Source organism: Thamnophis elegans, chromosome 4 (genome assembly GCF_009769535.1).
Source record: "Thamnophis elegans isolate rThaEle1 chromosome 4, rThaEle1.pri, whole genome shotgun sequence".
Classification (NCBI taxonomy): Eukaryota; Metazoa; Chordata; class Lepidosauria; order Squamata; family Colubridae; genus Thamnophis; species Thamnophis elegans.
Genome location: NC_045544.1, coordinates 45319289 through 45340805, shown reverse-complemented (window position 1 = coordinate 45340805; position 21517 = coordinate 45319289). Strand labels below are relative to the sequence as shown.

At 44.4% G+C, this 21517-nt stretch overlaps 1 protein-coding gene across 2 annotated transcripts in view; it reads right to left on the bottom strand.

The window, feature by feature from the left end:
- The window catches only part of PDE7B (phosphodiesterase 7B), a 190115-nt gene that overhangs the window by 36813 nt on the left and 131785 nt on the right, over positions 1–21517 (bottom strand). For both annotated transcript variants that reach the window (XM_032214809.1, XM_032214810.1), the window contains 4 exons: positions 17951–18014; positions 15992–16087; positions 12895–12995; positions 38–169 (listed from right to left, as the gene is read on the bottom strand). In XM_032214809.1, coding sequence (XP_032070700.1) covers positions 38–169; positions 12895–12995; positions 15992–16087; positions 17951–18014 — 393 coding nt within the window. The remainder of the gene's footprint in view (positions 1–37; positions 170–12894; positions 12996–15991; positions 16088–17950; positions 18015–21517) is intronic.

Here is a 21517-nt window from a genome sequence, read left to right as displayed (position 1 = left end):
TTAAAAAGCAATAATTTATGCTAACTGCTATTCTCACCTGATATAAACCGGCAAGATGGTGTTTAGTTTTTATTAAAAATGGCTGGTTGACTCCTGGATGGTCTACATCATGTGCTGCAGCAGCCAATAATCCAAGCATAACATCCAGAGGGGTGAGGAAGTTAGCAAGCTGGAGCATGTAAAAAGGGGTTCAGAGTTAAAGGTGACTGCATTTTTACAATATGTATTTTTACATGCTACAATTACCATACATTGTAATCTCATGCACTGTGTGAAACTTTATGCAGGTTTTGTTTGAATAACAAAACATTGGACCTAATTCACAAACAATGTTACGTCATTAATGTTGGTTCTTAAAGCACTGCTTCCCTCATCACACTAAGTCCGTGATGGCAAACCTATGGCATGCGTGCCTGAAGTGGCTTGCGGAGCCATGTGTCCTGGCATGTACGGCCTTGCCCGTTTCTCTTCCGGGTTTCTGGCATGCATGCACATGCGACGATCAGTGGTCCTTCCTGTGTGTGGCAGTGTTTGAAACTGGAAGAGCTGGTCTTCTGTTGAGCATGCATGCCAGCCAGCTGATTCTGAGGTGCTGGCCAGTGTCCATGTGCATGTGCTCGCCAAAAACTGTAAGTTCATTTTCGGGCATGCGGATGTGCCTTGGGCAGCTCCTCCAGGTTGCGGCCAGTTGAGCGCAAGCACATGTGCAAAGTGCACACGCGAGCTCCCTTTTCAGCACTCGAGGCCAAAAGGTTCACCATCACTACACTAAGCTATGGCTTGTTTCCACTCTAGTTAACATAGTTGAACAAACCATAGTGGCCATAATTTATAAAGCTCAATGGCTGAATTCATGTATCACATTAATTCAAAGCCAAGCAACCATTATGGCTCTTCGTATACCCATTTTTCAGCGGCTCCAGGAAACTATAATGTTTTTCACTTTATACCCTCACTCCAGGGGTAAAATTCAGCAGGTACTGACAGGTTCTGGAGAAGTGGTAGCGGAAATTTTGAGTAATTCGGAGAACCGGCAAATACAACCTCTGGCTGGCCACAGAGTGGGGAAGGGAATGGGAATTTTGCAATATCCTTCCCCCAGGAATGGGGAGGGGATGGATTTTGTAGTGTCCTTCCCCTGCCATGCCCACAGAACCGGTAGTAAAAAAAATTGAATTTCACTGCTGCACCACTCCCTATTATTCAACTTTAGCAACAAAGTGAATTGCCATTTTTTAAAAAGAACTATTAAATAGTGATATGAAAATTATATGTCAATAACTTTTTTTTTTGGAAAGCATGCTGCCAAAGCCTGATAGAGATATGAGTTCCAGTATAATTTTAGCAGGCACTTTGATGCTGCAACAGATAGAGTCGTAATGTAATGCACGAAATGCATGAACAATTAAAGAGCCCTGAAGAGCCCATCAGAAAGGTCTGGATGCAGTCACAACCATATCATCAAAGTCCTACCCCCTTTTTGGTGCATTATACCATGATGCTTCAATCACATAGTCACATTTGCCTTCCAGAGGTTTTTCTGTCTCCTTCTTCTCCCCAGTTCCCTTCCTCTGGGGAACACCTCTGGGATACTAAGTTACAACCAAAGTAAAAAAAAACAAAAACAAAACAGAACCCCACCACTTTTGATTTCTAAAGACAACCACTGAAAATGGCCTTCTCTGTTGCAGCCCCTACCCTCTGGAACAGCACTGCTCCCATTCTGAGATAACAGAATAACAGAGCTGAAAGGGATCTTGGAAGACCAACCTCCTGCTCAAGCAGGAAACTCTATACCAGTGCTGTCAAACACCCAGCCCGCGGGGTGGGTGTGTCATGTGCTGGCTATATCCATGCGCGGTTTAGCGAAGGGAGGAAAAGTCTCGATATGTCACATGATGCCACCATGGCAATGTGAGTTTGACACTCCTGCTTTATACCATTTCAGACAAATGATTGTCCATTTTCTTCTTTAAAATCTCCAGTAATGGCGGACCCACAACTTCTGGAGGCAAGCCATTCATTCCACTGGATAATTATTCTCACGCTCTGGAAATTTCTCCTTAGTTCTAGGTTGCTTCTCTCCTTGATTTGTTTCCATCCATTGCTTCTTGCCCTGCCTTCTGGTGCTTTGGTAAATAGCTTGACCCCCTCTTTTTTGTGGCAGCCCATCAAATATTGGAACACTGCTCTCATGTCACCCCTGATCCTTCTTTTCACTAGACCCAAGTGAAATGTCCTGCAACCATTCATGTTTTAGCTTCCAGTCCCCTAATAATCTTTGCTGCTCTTTTCTCCACTCTTTCTAGAGTCTCAACATCTTTTTTAAATTGTGGCAATCAAAGCTGGATGCAGTATTCCAAGTGTGGCCTTACCAAGGCATTATAAAACAGTACTAATACTGTTAATGCATCCTAGAATTGCACTGGCTTTTTTGGTGGAGGCAGCACACTACTTACTCGTATTTAAGTGATTGTCCACTAGGATTTCAAGATCTTCCTGCAGTTACTGCTATTGAGCCAGGTATAACTTATTTTATACCAGCACAGTTGGTTTTTCTTGCCTAAGTGTAAAACCTTACTTTTCTCCACTATTCCCTCTAAGGTGTGCGGCTGCACGGCCACGCACGTGGCAAGAAAACACCGCGCAGCAGTTTCTAACTGCCGCGCAGTGATTTCTGTCACAGGCTCCGGAAGCTGAGGGGCCTCAGAAAATCTAGGGTTAGCACGGGCGTGGGGATGGCGGCAGGAGCTTACACGGCACAACCGGTCTCCTAGGACCTCCTAGGCACCGGCTGCGCTGCTCATTACCGTCAGTCGCCCCGTGTTCAGAAAAGCATACGCGGGGAAGTCCTTTGCAGGCGGCCAGTTCTAGCCGCCTGCAAAGGACCTCCCCAAACTTGTTTTGATGAGCACGGAGCGACTGATGGTAGTTTGCGCCAGCTGCGGCTGCTCAAACTAGCATCAGTCACCCCGTGTTCAGCAAAGCAAGCCTGGGGAGGTCCTTTGTGGGCGGCCAATCCTAGCCGCTTGCGCCTGGCGTTGCGACTGAAGTAAACCCCCAGAGCCCCCGCCGCCACCAGAATATCTGCTGCTGCCTCCTCCAACAGCACTGCCGGATTTGCTGCCCGACGTTGTGGCTGAGGTGAAGCCGGCAAAGGTCCCGCCAGCACCCCTGCCCGTGGCAGTGGTGCCTCTCCCTCCACGTGGAGCCTCTGAGCTGGGCCCCGCATTATCCCTCCCACTTCCTCCTCTGCCGTGCTTTTGAGGAGCCATGAGGCCGCGGGAGCCAGTAGGAAGGCGGCGGAGGGGGCGGGAGCAGGAAAAAAAGGCTTCATGGCTTCTCAAAAGCATGGCGGAGGTGGAGGTAGCGGCAGGGATAACACGGAACCCAGCTGAGATGCTCTGAGCGGAGGGGGAGGCACCGTCGCCGCTGCCATGGGCGGGGGCGCCAGCAGGAGCTTTGCCGGCTTCACCTCAGCTGCAGCGCTGGGCAGCAAATGTGGTGCTGTTGGAGGAGGAGGAGGCGGTGGTAGCAGTTATTCTAGTGGCGGCGGGGGCTCGTTGGCATCTTCAGCAGAAGCCCTGCCCCCTGTGAAAAAAACCGAAGATGGAGCAGATCCATGCAGATGACGTCGCCGCAACATGACTGGAGGAGGAATTCTGGGAGTTGAAGTCCACAAATCTTAAAGCTGTCAGGTTTGAAGACCCCTGGGGTTTTTTTCCCTAAAGGGTTATGGGTGCAAGGATCTTGTAACTTGACAGCTTTAAGACTTGCATGCTTCAATGCCAGAGTTTCTGAGCCAACATGACTGGAGGAGGAATTCTGGGAGTTGAAATCCACAAGTCTTAAAGCTGTCAGGTTTGAAGACCCCTGGGTTTTTTTTCCTAAAGGGTTAGGGGTGCAAGGATCTTGTAACAACAGCTTTAAGACTTGCGTGCTTCAAATGCCAGACTTTCTGAGCCAACATTTTGGTTGCTAAGCAGGAGCGTTGTTAAGTGATACTGATATTATATAACACTTTTAATTAAGCGGGTGTCAGCTTCTGCCTTGCTGTTGCTTCAGCTGCCATGAAACGGGAAGGGGGGGGCTTGTATTTGGGAGGGGTTAATTGATGTGCTGGAGGAATGTTCTAGGATGTACCAGTCGTTGGGATTGCGCATGCGTATGTGTTTCCCGCCTGCATCAACGGCCTCGACATTCCATCGTCCAGCCTGTCTTTTTGAAGTTATCTCACACCTGACATTTGAAGGACTTATGATTGGACTGGAGCTTTGATCCTAAGGGGGGGGGGAACGGGTTATTCTATATATCAATTGCTTTCGCGCCATATTAATCAGACTTTGCTTTGCTACTGCTCACTTACCATTTATAATTAGTAAAAGTACTTTTGATTTCCAACCCATGGAGTCTCTTAGCCTTCTTTCCTAATTATGTAATGGAGTGGGGCTTGACAAGAAGCAAAGTCTGAAAATAAAACCCCTTTCCAGGAGATTTACATCTACCGAGAAGGGAAATAATGTCTTCTCCGAGCAGAGAGGAGGAGGGGGCCGTTGGAGGGGCGGATTCCAGTGAACTAGGACCTCCCGACCTTTCTTTACACGAGCCCAGCCCGCCTGACCGATCCTTGCACGAAGATTTATTTCAACTGCAAATTTCCAGCCAGCCTGAACCTTCCCCCCCACCCCGATGGTCAACTTCGGTGGGACAAAGAGAGACAGAGACAAGCTGGAATGCTGGACTCACCCAAAGACCACCCCGACAAACTTCGCTGGAGCCGGGTGCCGTGAGAAAACCCCAGACGAGTGAGTTCCCTGACTATTGGAGCCAAAGGTACTTTGAGGAAAGAAGGGGGGGCGATGAAGGAGAATGGAGAAGCTACCAGCACCAGGGGCCCATGAGAAAACCCCAGCGGAGTGAATTACCTGATTATTGGGGTCAAACATATTTGGGGGAGAGAAGGGGGGAGGAGGAAAGAGACTGGAGAAATTGGCAACGTTACCCACGCCCGACATCTCCCCCTCCCCCTCGGCCTGCTTCGCCCCCTGCGGCTAGAGGTGTTGCTGATCAAGGAGGCCCTCCCCCCCGAAGACATCGGATGGCTAAAATCCCTCCCTTGCCTGTACGTTATAATGGTGGTTCTGCTAGCCTGCCCTCGTTTCTTATGCAGGTGTTTAACTACATGGAGATTTATGGCCGGGACTTTGAAACTGACACCATGAGAGTCAGGATGATTCTTTTGTCCTTAGATGGTGAGGCGGCTACATGGTCAACTGCGTTGCATATGTCTGCCTCTCCCCTCTTGGGGAATTTCAACCGCTTTATGGAGGCTTTCCGCCAACGTTTTGATGACCCGTTAACTGAGAAGCGGAACAAATTGAAGTTTTTAACCTTTGAACAAGACGATAAACCTGTCGCCCAATACATCCAGGAATTTCAGTGTCTTTCCCAATACATGAGAGGTTGGGGGGAGGACGCCCTTCTGGACAGATTTGCTGAAGGACTGAATGAAGACATTTATCAGCAATGTGTCAATCGTAACCTGCCGAGACGTTTAATCACTTGGTTTGAGCATGCAGCGGACGCTGAACTCGACTTAACCCGTCTCCGTTATGCTAAAGAGGAAAGAAGGAAGCGGAAAGAGAGGGCTGCCAAATCCCTCCCCCCTCCAACCACTCAATCGCTCTTCAAACGACGAGGTGAAGCAAGGGGGCCCCCTTCTGGCTTCTCCAGGCCTGTAACATGCTTTCACTGTGGCAAACTCGGGCACATCGCCCCCGAATGTCGTGCTAAATTACCCCTCTATGCCCAACCCCCTCCCAAACGTGAGGAAAAGTCTGCCAGAGGCCCTGAAAAGAAGAAGAAGGAGACAGCTTTCGCTGGGGAATCCAACCCCCCTCCGTTTGCCCAGCCATTAGAGGGAGACGCGGACGCTAACTCCTCTTCTTCGGAGGACTCCGATGACGACACATCGCCTCACTGGGTGAGTTCAAACAAGGGGCCCCTGCTAATCCCTATTGAATTAAAAGTTCCTCCTGAGGGGATACCTGCCACCCTCTTGGCTTTACTTGATTCAGGCTGTTCCCGGTCCATGATCAATCCAGCCATGGTGGAGAAATTAGGCCTCAAATTGCGCACTTTGAAAACCCCAATTGTATTTTGCCAAATAGACGGCTCCATTGCGGGGGGGGGGGGTGCCCATTTTTTTACGGAGCCTTTGGAAATGAGGATGGGTACCCATACTGAATTAATCTCTTTTGTGGTCACTCCGGGCATGGACAGGCCACTCATTTTGGGCATCCCATGGCTTCGAAAGTGGAACCCTCACATAAATTGGCGGACAGGCCGCTTACGCGTTCGCTCGAAGGTGCCTCCAGTGGGGGAGGGCTCTCCGGACCAACCTGCTGTCACTGACGTTCCTGAAGTAGCCGCTAGAGGGCAGGAGAGGATTGCAGGAGAGGAGAAAATTCCGAAAGAATATCTGGATCTTAAGGAAGTCTTCAGCGAACAATCTTCGGACATTCTGCCCCCCCACAGGCCTACTGATTGCTCCATAGACATTTTACCCGGGGTTAAGCTCCCTAAACCCCGGATTTACTCCATGTCGCCCAGGGAAATGGAGGAGATGCGTTCTTTCATTGACAAAAATTTGAAACGTGGTTTCATTGAACCAGCCCGACCCAAAGTGGCTGCCCCTGTACTGTTTCGTGAAAAGAAAGATGGTTCTCTTCGCTTATGCTGTGACTTTAGAAACCTTAACGCGGTCTCTTCTCAGAACCTCTACCCACTCCCATTGATGAAAGACTTGTTGGCGCAACTAGGGAAGGGCCGCATCTTCACAAAATTGGACCTGCGAGAAGCTTACTATAGAATACGCATTAAGGAAGGGGACGAATGGAAGACTGCTTTCAACTGCCCTCTTGGTTGTTTCCAGTTTCGGGTTATGCCTTTTGGCCTCCAGGGAGCTCCTGCTGTGTTCATGCAATTTATTAATGAGGTCTTGCACGATCATCTGTACAAGGGCGTTATCGTATACCTGGACGATATCCTCATTTATACCCGCAGTTACGACCACCACGTCAATCTGGTACGCACTGTTTTGAAAAAACTCCGTGCCGCTGACCTTTATGCCAAATTGTCTAAGTGTGAGTTTCACCAAACTAAAATTGACTATCTGGGCTACCGCATCTCCCCTGATGGCATTGAAATGGACCCTGAAAAGGTGAAGGCGGTCACTGAATGGGACGCGCCCAGAACTCGTAAGCAATTGCAAAAATTTTTAGGGTTCGCCAATTTCTACCGTCAATTCATTCCCTCTTTTGCTAACATTGCTCTCCCTATTACTAATTTGCTCAAGACGAAAGGCGACCCGAAGCCTAAACCCAATAAGCCTTTGGACTGGAACATGGAATGCCAGGCGGCATTCGAGAAGCTTAAACGCCTTTTTGCCGCTGAACCAGTTCTTAAGCACCCTGATCTCGACCAGCCTTTCGTCGTCCAGGCTGATGCCAGTGATGTCGCCGTAGGGGCCGTTCTGTTGCAAGCTAACGACCAAGGTAACTTGCAGCCTTGCGCATAAACTTCCCGTAAACTCACTGACACGGAGCGGCGTTGGGCAGTTTGGGAGAAGGAGGCTTTTGCGGTCCGTTGGGCCCTCGCGACTTGGCGCCATTTCCTGGAAGGCGCTAAACACCCATTTGAGGTTTGGACTGACCACAAGAACTTGGAAGCGTTGCGAACGCCTCGTCGTCTCTCCCCCAAACAGATGCGATGGGCCCAATATTTCAACCGTTTCAATTTCACTCTAAAGTATATCCCGGGTGGAAAGAACTTCATGGCAGATGCTTTGTCCCGATTACCTCAATATAATTGCTCTAAACTGAGTATCGTCCAACCGCTCCTGGCAGCTCCAGTACTCACACGTCAACAGACCCACGCTCAGAAGGAAGTGCCTCAAGATCTACTTTCTGACCTTAAAAAAGCTCTTCCTCAAGACGACTGGTTTCTGGACCATCGGGACGAGTGCACCATGAGGGACGATCTACCGTGGATTGGTGCTAAATTATACGTCCCCGCTTCCCTACGACTTGTCGTCCTTCGTCGCGCTCATGACTCCAGATTGGCGGGTCATTTTGGTTTCGTAAAAACTTTGCACCTCGTGAAGAGACAGTTCTGGTGGCCCTCTTTAAAAAAGGACATTGAACTTTATGTGGCCAGTTGCCCTGTTTGCGCTACCGCCAAAAAACCGCCGGGGAAACCGCAGGGGCTTCTCCAGTCCGTCGCTCGCCCGGTTGCCCCTTGGAAGGAGATTTCTATGGACTTTATTGTTGAGCTTCCCGAGAGCCAGGGACATACCGTCATCTGGGTGGTCACTGATTTGTTTTCCAAGCAAGTTCATTTCGTGCCTTGTCACAAAATTCCTTCCGCCAAGGCATTGGCTAAACTGTTCCTTTCCCACATCTACCGTTTACATGGGGTTCCCGACCGTATTATCTCCGATCGTGGGGTCCAATTCACATCTACTTTTTGGAAGGAGTTTCTCAAACGCATTGGCTCCGCCCAGGGCCTTAGCTCCGCCTACCATCCTCAGACTAATGGCGGCTGTGAACGTACTAATTCCGTCCTTGAACAATATTTACGTTGTTTCATCAATTATCAACAGGACGATTGGGTTGACTTGTTACCACATGCTGAGGTGGCCTATAACAACTCGGTTCACTCCAGCACGGGGTTTACCCCTTTTCGGGTCGTTTACGGCCAGGATTTTGTTCCTATTCCCGAATTGCCTACGGCCCAGCCTCAGGTTCCTTCAGTTGCGGACTGGAGTGAGCGTCTCAGTCGCATTTGGCCTCTGACTCTTTCCACTTTGGACGCTGCCCATAAATCCCATAAGAAGCAAGCCGATAGGAAACGCTCTCAGCCCTATGAATACCACATTGGGGATTTGGTGTATTTGTCCACAAAATTCTTGCACACTACACAGAAATCAAAGAAATTGGGACCCAAGTATGTTGGCCCTTTCCCTATTGTGAAAGTCATCAATCCTGTTTCTGTTCGTTTACAATTGCCCAAACATCTCAACCGAATCCACCCAGTGTTCCACATCAACCTCATCAAGCCGGTTCGGGTGTCCCACTTACGGCCCCCGGATGACCCTCCGCCTGCTCCGTTGCTGATTGATGGGGAACGTCATTTTGAAGTTCGTGAAATTCTTGATTCCCGCAGGCACCGTAATCGCATCCAATATCTGGTGGCTTGGAAACACTTCCCCCCATCCCACACGGAATGGGTTGATAAATCCCACGTTCGTGCTCCCCGCCTGCTACAGAAATTTTATGCTTCGTATCCCGACAAGCCTTGACTTTTCTCCCCTCCCTCTTCTTTTTGTGTTTTGTCGTTTGTCTGTTTTGTTTGTTTTTCTTCCAGGCCTGACTGCCTTTTTTCCGGGGGACGGCCGGATGTCAGCTTCTGCCTTGCTGTTGCTTCAGCTGCCATGAAACAGGAAGGGGGGGGGCTTGTATTTGGGAGGGGTTAATTGATGTGCTGGAGGAATGTTCTAGGATGTACCAGTCGTTGGGATTGCGCATGCGTATGTGTTTCCCGCCTGCATCAACGGCCTCGACATTCCATCGTCCGGCCTGTCTTTTTGAAGTTATCTCACACCTGACATTTGAAGGACTTATGATTGGACTGGAGCTTTGATCCTAAGGGGGGGGGAACGGGTTATTCTATATATCAATTGCTTTCGCGCCATATTAATCAGACTTTGCTTTGCTACTGCTCACTTACCATTTATAATTAGTAAAAGTACTTTTGATTTCCAACCCATGGAGTCTCTTAGCCTTCTTTCCTAATTATGTAATGGAGTGGGGCTTGACAGCGGGTACCTTGAATAAACATAACTGATTTGGTTGTTATCTTAGGTGATATCTGTGAAAAAAATTCAGGTGCTCAGGCATGAAAATGTGCCCTTCAAACACTATACTTTTCTACTCACACTGAAAAAAAATTAGAGGGAACATTGCTTTTCTCATCATCAAATTTCATTTTGTAAAGATAGGGTTCACTGTTGTCTGTCAACATTCTTCTGGATTTTTAGCCTATCTTCTAGAGTGTTGGCTATTCCTGACGGCTTGGTATTCTCTGCAAATCTGATGACTCCCCCTTAATTTCCCTCATCTAAATCATTTATGAAATTATTGAAAAGTACTGGGCCCAAGACAGAATCTTGGGGTACCCCACTGCTAGATGTAGTTCCATTAAGGTCTAGATAAAGTCAGCAAGCACCTTCTGCTTATTTGTTAAATTTGTTTGCTGCCCATCTTGTCTTAGACCAAAAAAAATGATAAAAATGTAAACATAACAATAGTAAAGCAATGAAACATAAAAAATAAGAATAAGGTTAAGATTAAAAATAAGGTTCTTGAAAGATATGAAAACCTGGCTTGGAGTTGAAGTTTATTATTTGACTAGGGATCTTGTTTTGTTTTATTTGATTTTTCCTGCTCATAAGTTTATTTTAGTCTGGGCTGTCTGATTTGATGTTTATATGCTTTTTAATGTTCTTTTCTAGTTTTATATGCTCCCAGAGTCTATTGGAGTTGGGAGGACAATAAATTCAAAAAACAAATAAATAAGGAAATAAATAAATCAGAGTCTTAGACCAGATATGATGTGTAACTTTGAGAAACAAGCAATTATATTTTAATTCTGGCAAATATGCTGTAAAGTTCAATATCTGGGGATTTTTTTGGGGGGGAAGGGCAGAAAGTAGCATTTTGTTTTATAATATTTATTGAAAAATGCTAATGTATAATGTACATAAAAAAGTACATGTACTCAGGATGGATGTAAAAGAAAAGAATTGGGGGAATTGAATAATCTGTGGAAAAAATACATTTTTCCAGAACTGTTGTAGCTTTTTAAATTTTTGTTGGGAATAAATACAAAAAAATATTTTCGATTTTCCTCCACTGGGCCTTTTCATCTAGAATCACATTACCTCATGACTTGTGGGTTGTTATCTTTCAGGTACCAGAGAAAAAGACTAAAGGTTGTATCTAAATTGCAAGTAGCTGTATAGTATAAAAAGTTTTGATTGTTTCAGATATTTTATGTGACCAATGATATCTCAGGTGAAGAATGTTAGTAATTTTAAAAAGTATACTGGGGGATTCTGCTTATCTTGCTAATGGCAATGGGAAATGCCATGGAGAATAGTACATTTAAAAATGAGAATCAATAGAGGCAAGATTGCCTCCCTCTCCCCTTTACAGCTCTTCTCTGTTACCGTATATACTCGAGTATAGGCCGACCCGAATATAAGCCGAGGCACCTAATTTTACCACAAAAAACTGGAAAAGTTATTGACTCGAGTATAAGCCTAGGGTGGGAAATGCAGCAGCTACCGGTAAATTTCAAAAATAAAAATAGATACCAATAATGTTTTTGAATATTTATTTCAAAGAAAAACAGTAAACTAGCGGTGTATTCAATGAAATACTTCACTCACCTCATGATGCTGATGTCCCGCTGTGATGATGATGTCCCGTGCAGCCGCGGGAGCGATGTCCCGCCTCCTATGACACACGGCACAGTGATTCCTATCATTGGATCACTGTACCAGAGGAGGTGGGACATCGCTATGTGGCTGCTTGCCATAACAAGGAGGAGGTGGGACATCGTTGCAGAGCGGCAGGAGGGGGAGGAAGGGGAATCGTAAGACAGCCCTGCATTACATTAGAACGTGAGGAGGGGGGATGGTGCGGTGCGCGCTGCGCGGCAAACTGACATAGAGGGAGGGGAAACTCACAGGGGCACTGGGCCATTCACGAGTGTCACCCAGCGGCATGGCCCCGCCCCTTTTTCTCCTCCATTTCGGGCAAATTTTTCACTGACTCGAGTATAAGCCGAGGCGGCTTTTTTCAGCCCAAAAAGTGGGCTGAAAAACTAGGCTTATACTCGAGTATATACAGTAATTGTTTTTTTTAAGATTCTGTCCCAACATGTTGAATTTCAGGTAAGTGAAAAAAATATTTTAAAAGGGCATTTGCAGGAATGAATTGGGTACAAAGAACTCTTAAACATGTCTCTTTTCTCTTCAGCCTGTTAACGTCTTTCTCCCATAATTTGCTTTTTCAGCAAATGCGGCTTGGCATTATTCATCTGCTTTAATGGCCAAGTTTGACTGTAATATTAAACTCTGTATTATGGTCATGAACTGGCATAGATTTTAGGCTTTGCCTTTTGTTTCTCTTGGCATTTCTGCAGAAAGGAATCTGGAAGCATCTACTTCCAACTGTAAACAAATCAGACTTCATTTATCTGAAATCAGGAAATGCTGGTTAGTTTCAAGTTTTCAAAACACGAACAAAAGAACCCAAGACCAAACATTGGCAAGTTTTTATACACTGTTAACACCCTTTCTCTCAATCTATTTTGGGCCAAAAAAGATTTAGAATTGCCTAAATCCCACAAAACTTGTACCAGACCATTAACATCTCTCCAACTTAGGTGAGAACTTCTCAGATTTTTTAAAATGAGATCTCAAGGTTTGTTTGTTTGGCTTCCTGATGAAAGATCTTCTAACTTTTTTTTTACAATCTCACAAAGTGTTGGACAATTTTTCAAAACATTGATGCGCTGTTTTTTTGGAGAAGAACCTATTCTGCCCTAAAGTCACCCTTCTGGATAATTTCTACTTTTAAGATTGGTTTAAACAGCTGCATTCTTTTTTGTTCTGTATGTTCCATCCCTCAGGTGGAATGAGCATTGGAGATTCCATTGGCGGTTTTTACTGACATAAGTACAATTGTGGAACACTTTTGTTTTCTTGGTAAAATGAGTTCATCGCTGTGTGGTCTATGGAAATTCTAGCTAAGCTTGTGTGGTTACCTTGGCCTCTTTTAAGTAGCAATGCATAGCTTGCGTGACATCAGCAGCATGGACAGCATTGTGATATGGATTTTGGCTGTGATAATCTTCCTGCACCATACCTAGAAGCAACAGAAGAGAAGTGAACATTTTCCTCAACCTTTTTCCTCCATGATTCAAATGCTTTTAAAATTTTGGGCTGATAGCTAAAACTTAAACTGGAGCTTTTTCTAAAATTGCAATAGCTTATTATTCCTTTTGTTAAAGAGAAAATCTATACCATAGAAAAGATTTGTTTTTAAATCACTTTAAATCACAGAAGAAAAAAATAAATACCTTAAGGGGGGAAAATAAAGGGCAACAATCTACAATGCTTTAGTATTATTTAAGGCTGATTTTCTCTATGAATCAGAATGGTCCCTGATCTAAGGCTTAGCAGCACCTCTTATTACCAAACCCAGATAGCAGTCACATTATTTACCCTTCTGAAAAAGTAGTACTGCCTATTTCAGTTAGTATGTGGGAGGACAAACTACATAAGAACTGCCTGAATTTGATTAACACACCAGTATTTTTGTACTATCATTATTATAGTCATAGGTTGTAGTCATAATAGTATCATAAACAGAAATTAGGTAGAGTCTGACCAATCTCTTTTCTAAATTGCTCTTTGTATGTCAAGTAAAACCTCCATTATTGTAAATAGACATGTACCCTGAACTATAAAATCACACTTTTGGAGAAGCGTAAACTTTCTTTCCTAATGTCCCAAAATTACTCAGACTTTTGCATAATAGTGTCGTAATTTCTGTATTCACAAGAATAACAGAATAACAGAGTTGAAAGGGACATCAGAGATCTTCGAGTCCAACCCCCAGCTCAAGCAGGAAATCCTGTGCCATTTCAGACAAATATCCAATTTGTCCAATGTCCAATTTCTTCTTAAAAACCTCCAGTATTGGAACACCCACCACCTCTGGAGGCAAGTCGTTCCACTGATTAATTGTTCTGTCTAATTTCTCATAAGTTCTAGGTTGGTTCTCTCCTTAACTAGTTTCACCATGATTCATGATAATTTCAACAAGATTCATATTGAATCTTTGTATGAGATGGTATATATTTTGTACAAAAACCACATCCCTGAATGTTGAGCATGCATTCACCTCCTACACCATTGTTCTTGGCTAAGTATATCCACCAGGAATAGTAGCATGCCTGTGAGATTCCCCTCACACCAGAGATGGATTGCTGCTGGCATTACTGCTGGTTCGGTGCAAGCGCAATTTTGCTCCGTGTGCATGTGCAGGTGCCCATAAATGCATGTGCAGAACATTAAAAAATGAAAAAAAAAACCATGGTGCACCAACCAGGGAACTGGTTCAGAGGCGTGGCAGGCCTGGATCGCTGCAGGTTCCGGTGACCCAGGCCGGAAAACCACTACTGTTTTGGTCGAAACGGTCTGAAACAGTAGGAACCCACCTCTGCCTCATACCTGACTCTAACCCTAACTTTCAAGAGCTTATTTCCATATTTAGGGTTCATCTCTGAAATATATAACTGTTGCAGTGGTGGGATTCAGCCAGTTCACACCTATTCGGGAGAACTGGTTGGTAACTTTCTAAGTAGTTCAGAGAACCGATTGTTGGAAGAAATATCCTTTTGTTTTTTTCCACTTTACAGGGCTAATCCTGTAAGGAAGGCAGGAAGGAAACAGTCTAGTGTTGTTTCTAGCCTAATCTATATTGACCTGCTTACAGAAACTGCCTCTCCGGTTAACTCTTATTACATTGTAACAGCTAAGGCGAAGCGTCCATCGACCTGAGTGACCTTGAGTTGGCCACGCCCACCAAGTCACATGACCACCGAGCCCCACCTACCCAGATGGTCATTAGGGCAGAGAACCGGTTGTTAAATTATTTGAATCCCACCACTGCACTGTTGGTATATTATAGGAAGAAACCAGCATTGGTCAGAGAAAATGAATCAGGAATTGGAATGGAAGTCCTGAAAGAAGAGATTAGGAAAAGCGGCGCTACAAAGAAGATAGCTAAGTCTTATTCTCAATCTTCATGGACTGCAGGGCAAAAATAATCGTCCTCAGTTACAGGCAGGCAGATTATAGGTAAACATTAGGAAAATGCTCCTATGAGTAAAAGCAGTTTGATAGTGGTAGCAATGGCCTAGTAAAGTAACAGCTACCCTTAATAGAACATACATTATCTGGAATATCTGGAATACCTTGATATCAAAGTAATTAGTAGACAAACAAATTTACATCCTTTATTCAATTTGATGTTGAAATGGTTCCTTTATAGCCATATAAATGCATCTAAATGACTACAGGAAGACTGTTTTAAATGGATACATGGCAAAATCATTTCAGTAGTGAGGCAAAGAAAAGACCACACACTTTGGTTTGGATTTTACTTTTTCAGTCTAACACTTTCAGACTTCTTAAACTATTTGGGTTTTCTAGTCCTGTAATAATCACATTTCAGCTGGAAGACTGGCAACAAGATTATTTTGCTCTTTTGGCTCCTGTTAGCAACAGAAGTGAGAATTCTACCACTCTGCTGCTAAACTTTGATTGGGGCCAAGTAGTTGTTCAATTTCACTTCGCAGAGAAGTGATAAATAAACTGTCGCACTAACCTGGTGTTTAAGACGAATGTATTTTATAAACCTTTTCCCACATAAGAAAAATAAAGTAAAGGGAGGGACAGATGGGACCGGGAAAATGTCCATGAGCACAGACACAGCCTATGGATAGCCATGAAGTCGAAATGAAGCAGGCAAAATTGTATTGCTTCCCACCAAAATAATAAAAAAACAAAAGCCAGTCAAAGTCTATGGAACACAAATTGGATGGCTGGGCAAATGGAGGTAGGTAGGTAGGTAGGTAGGTAGGTAGGTAGGTAGGTAGGTAGGTAGATAGGTAGGTAGATAAATAGATAGATAGATAGATAGATAGATAGATAGATAGATAGATAGATAGATAGATAGATAGATAGATAAGAGATGGATCAGAGAGAGATGATAAATAAAGAGACAGAGAGATCAATGAGAGATAGACAGAGAGATATCATCAACACTGACAATTGATAAAAGAATATGCTTACCTAAAAACCTGTATAATGTAACCATATCTAACTGAAAATGATGAATAAGTCCATGTATATTAAAAAGGTGGCACAACAAGGTTACCAGGCTGTTTCCTGAAAGAACAAAAAGGGCATATCAGTTACCTACATTTACTATACTATGAAGTAGGTAGAATGCAGGCTCTATAACTCTAGAAATCCTCCCACTAGTTTTTAATTATCTAAACAAGTAGTGGTGTAAGTTTATTGGAAAAAGAAAAATTTCCAGCTAGCATGGCAGCTAAAGATATTTCCAGAACATCTGGAGGGCCAATAGTAAGACCATCCTTCTACCCACTTTCTAGCAGTACTGAGTCAACTTCAGATATGAAATAAGAGTATTTCTTATATTTGCCACATGGTCAGATGAATATAGGTAGTATTCAACTTACAACCACAATTGGGACCAAATTTCTGTTGTTAAGCAAGGTAGTTCTTAACTGAGTTGCTTCCGATTTTACAACCCTTTTTTTGCTATGTTGTTAAGCGAATCACTGCAGTTATTAAATGAATCTGGGTTGCCATTGACTTTACTTGTTGGAAGCTTGTAGGAAAGGTCTCCAATGGAAATGTATGACCTCAGGACACTGCAATCATCATAAATAGAAGCTACTTGCCAAGTGCCCACATTTTGATCACATGACCGGGGAGGGGGCTTATGATGGTGATGTGGGGATGAGACATAAACCCAAATTTTGATCATGTGACTGTGGGAATGCTGTGATGGTCATAAGTGTGGGGACCAGTCACAAATCACTTTTTTTTCAGTGCCATTATCACAACAGTTCACCAAATGAATGGTTGTAAGTCAAGGATAACCTACACATTTTTGTGATTGGAAGAACATGTCCAGGAGTTTTCAATGATGTCCAAACATCCTATTCTTTGCACAATGATTTCATACTGCTGAAGACTGCCTATACTTCATGGGCGTTCCAGGCTGAGAAAGCTCATAGCGCTATTCAGACACTGCTCATTGCACCTGAAAGATGGGCTCCATTCAGCAGGCTGTCTTTTATGCAATATATCTGTTGTTATCACATTTCTTCTGAAGGCAAAGTAGGCTGCATATTGAATGAAAGCCAGAATTCACACCAAAGGCTGAGCTGCAAAAATAATCTTGTACCATTGTGGTTAGAGCAATGCATTTTGAAAGTTTTTTTTTTAAAAAAAAACTTTTCCAGGATACTTTGAGCAAAAGTAAGAGATAGGTGTCACCCTGAATTTTATAGTATATTTTTTTTTGGCAGGGACATATGCCACTAATGAAAGTATGGGGGTGGATTAGGGGAATTCTGGGCCCAATCTTCCACCTGACATCATAGCCTAAAGGTTGATTCTAATCGGCTAAAGTCACACAAATTATTAAGAAAGCAGTTGTTGGATTTTGTTTGTTTTGCTTTAAAAACAACAAACACTATCCGTAGGAGCAAGTTAAGATGGTTGTTTTTAGCAGGATCTGGAGTGATAAAGAGAGAGGATTGATGCCTAGCATATACTGAACCAGGAAATTAGGAGATTAAAAGTGTCAATGACAACAAGACACAACATGAATGTGCTGTGAACTTGCACAAATCTCTACAGACTTTTGATATGAAATGGACAATTCAGGTATCTCTTCTTTTCCTTTTATTTCTTTTTTGTCCACAGTTACAGAGTTGGTATCTTTGTTTGTACCAACAAGAGCCAAGATGTTCTGCAAAAGGTAAATTCTACGATATAGGAAAGTATCATCACAACTGTAAAAGGCATTTTTGCAGTCTTCTATCCTGTCTGTTTAGGCTATTTCCCTTCATGTTGCACAAGAAGAAAAGTTTCAACAAGACAAGCTTTAATGTTGCAGGAACAACCTTGAGTGCAATCAGTGAAAACATGAAACATGACTGTTGGACATAGAGTTAACAAAATATTGTTTTATGCTGATTCTTTGTACCTTACCATTTGTCAAGCGGTCGAACAGGAAAATGTCAAAATCCCACATTCCCACTTTGGATAACATATGCTGGAAATAAAAAAATAAAATGGAGAATAATTTGTATGTGCCAACTAAATGTAATGAGCTTTCTATTAAAATGAGCAGAATCCTTAAAACAGGATACAACAATTGCACAAATAAAGCCTCATCTAGAATTAGAACTACCCTGGAAATCATATCAAGTTCTACACTTGCAATATACAGTAGTTGATTTATCCTAATTTAAGTATTTAAATATGGCAGTTGTACAGCATGAAGTTATATAGGAGTTACTCTCCCCCTCCAAATTCTGAGTAAGTAGAGGAATGTGATCATGTTATGACAACATGCAGGAACTGAAGCAACTTCCTCCTTTTTTTATGTCTTCAGATTATTTGATAAGATCTTGCCATTAAGAGTCCCAACTTTTTCAAAAGCTTTACACATTTTATTTAGGGAGGTTCTAGGGCATAAAACAAAGATTTCGAGATCACATGGGATTGATGGGCTTTGAGATGCCTAACCCCTACTTAAGAATGAATAATGTAAATTTTAGTTAATGCCTGAGCTTACTTAAAATACCTACATTTGTGTGATGGAGAAAACAATCCACAAACATTTGAAAAGGGGGAAAGCCTGCCAGAACTGGGGAAGGAATTCTGGCTTAAAAAATAAAACACAGCAGCAGGGTTCACACATTGTCCTGACCAGGGATGTGCAGTCACTAGAGGCAAGGGAGGCGGGGCCTCACCAGTCTCCTCAGGAAAAGGAAAGAATTTTAAAGAATTTTTTAAAAATAATTAAAGCCAAGGTAGTTGCTACCAGATTCCAAGTCACAGTGACTTGGAGTCTGTGCTTAGTGTTAACTATAGAAGGAGGCGAGAGAACTCGAGGCCTCTTTTGCATAAGGAATTTTTCACCTTTTAAAAGTTAAGAAAGGGTTAAAAAGCAAAAAATGTTGTATGCATAGGAGGCACTGATTCTCCCGCCTGATCTGGGAGCAGCAAATCATGCCTTGTTGGCAGTTGAGCACGCTTACATTGGGCGGGTTATTTCGGAGGGCGCGCTTCAGAGGAGAGAGGAGTGGGAGAGAAGGAGGAGGCTCGCTCTTCACTGCAACATGTATGTATTATTTGGTTGGTTCACTAGTTGAAACAGAAATAGTTCCCTGAATCCCTGAAGAATATTTAAAGTGGTAAAAAGAAGCTGACTTCTTCAAATGAGGAGCCCACAACCCAGAAGAGGCTGGAGCGAGAGCCGCGGAGGCGAAAGGCGAAGAGGGGTGGGGGGTGTTCCAAGAGGCCCCCTCCCCTTTTGGCACTCCGCAAGCCAGGCCCGCAGCAGCAAGAGGCTCAGCTCCGCTTCTATCCCCCCCCTCCGCTCCAGAGAAGCCGGCCGCGGGCAAGTCTCCGAAGCCCCGGTTCCCTCTCCAAGCAGCCCCAGGAGGAAACGGGCCAGCCCCGCTTCCCTCCCTGGACTTTCCGGCAGTGGAGGACCCGCATTCCGCTCCCCCTTCCAAGCCCTGAGTGGCCAGCCTCGGCTCTCGCCACTTTTTTCCAGAGCTCCGGCAGGCTGCCGAGGAGGAGCCCGGACAAGGCTAGAGCGAGAGCCGCAGAGGCGAAAGGCCTCTCGCTCCAGCCTTGTCCGGGCTCCTCCTCGGCAGGCCTGCCGGGGCTCTGGAAGAAAGTGGTGGGAGCTGAGGCTGGCCACTCGGGGCTTGGAAGGGGGAGCGGAATGCGGGTCCTCCATTGCCGGAAAGTCTGGGGAGGGAAGCGGGGCTGGCCCATTTCCTCCTGGGGCTGCTTGGAGAGGGAACCGGGGCTTCGGAGACTCGCCCACGGCCGACTTCTCTGGAGCGGAGGGGAGGATAGAAGCAGAGCTGAGCCTCTTGCCACTGCAGGCCTGGCTTGCAGAGTGCAAAAAGGGGAGGGGACCTCTTGGAACACCCCCCACCCATCCCTCTTCGCCTTTCGCCTCCACGGCTCTCGCTCCAGCCTGGGCAGGAACCGGAGCTCTTCTGCTGCGGGCGGGACGTACTCCTGGTGGCCTGCGGCTTCAGTGCCTGCAAAGTGGAAGTGTTTGCCCTGTGGGGCAGGCAAAAGCTGAAAGAAAGCGCCCCACTGCTTCTGTCTGACATAGAGGCGCCCCACAGCTGGGTCGGACATAGCTGCGAGGCACGGGATGCCTCTATTTCGGACATAGCTGCTGCCGGGGGGGGGGAGTCACTTTCTTTCTTTTTGCCTCACCAGCCATAAGCTTCACTGCACGTCACTGGTCCTGACTTATAAAAGTGGGACCAGAATTTCCACTGCTGAGCAAAGTGGTTGTTAAATGAGTTACACCCAATTTTAAAACTCCTCCCCCAGTTGTTAAGCCAGTCATTATAATCCCTCCAGACCGTAAGACATATGGTCTTTAGGGAAATCTGGCTTCCTCCATAGACTTTGCTTGTTGGAAGCCAGCTAGGAAGGTTGCAAATGGTGACATCATATGACCTCTTGCGGTCGCAACCATAGTAATGGTGTGCTGGTTGCTGAGTGCCTGGATTTTGATCACGTGACTAAAGGCATGCAGCAGTAGCTTATAAGTGTGATATAATTAACTTTTTTTCAGTGCCATTGTAATTTCAAAATAGTCGCTAAGTATTGCTTGTAAGTCGCAGACTATATTTGGTTTGCCATTCTGATTATAAATCATGGTTTATACGTGAGTTCTGTTACATAATCTAAATATATGTAATTATCAGTATGCCATACCACTCCAAACTTTGGGTGGTTTGTAATAACTCTTAAAGAGACAGATCCAAAGCCTGATCCTGAGGAGACATATATCAACAACAATAAATTATTTTCATGCTGCGCTGTATGAATCCTGACACTTTGTCTCATCAACTAATTCCTGAACTTAGCCAGATCTACAGATAAATCCATCTAGTATTAATTGTTATGATGGGACTAATTACAAATCAATACTTCAATGCTACATTCCATCATATAGGTAGTCTTCCATTTATGACCACAGTTGAACCAAAATTTATGTCGCTAAGCAAGGGAGTTGCTAAGTGAGTTTTGCCCCATAGCATAACCTTTTCTGCCACAACTGTTAAGTGAATCACTGCAGTTGTTAGAGTGAATCATGTGGTTATTAAGCGAACTTGGTGATCATATCACCAAGTAGCATAGACAGCCAAACAAACAGGTTTAAAGATAATTTCTATCCTTGGGCTGTGAGACTTTTAAATATAACCACAATCACTCTAAGCACACGCTAGTTTTTTTTCTTTTTCTTTCTTTTTTTGTTTCTGTTATAATTTTGCACCAGTGAGGTTAAAACTAATTTAAGTGCAATGACAATAAAGATTATACTTATACTTATATGACCCTGCAACAGTGCAACTGTCAAAAATACATGCCAGTTGCCACACACCTGAATTTTGAACACATGACCATGGGGATACACTACAATGGTCATAAGTGTAAAAACCAGTCATAAGTCACATTTTCACTGCTGTTGTAACTTTGTATGGTCACTAAGTGAATGGTTGTAAGTCG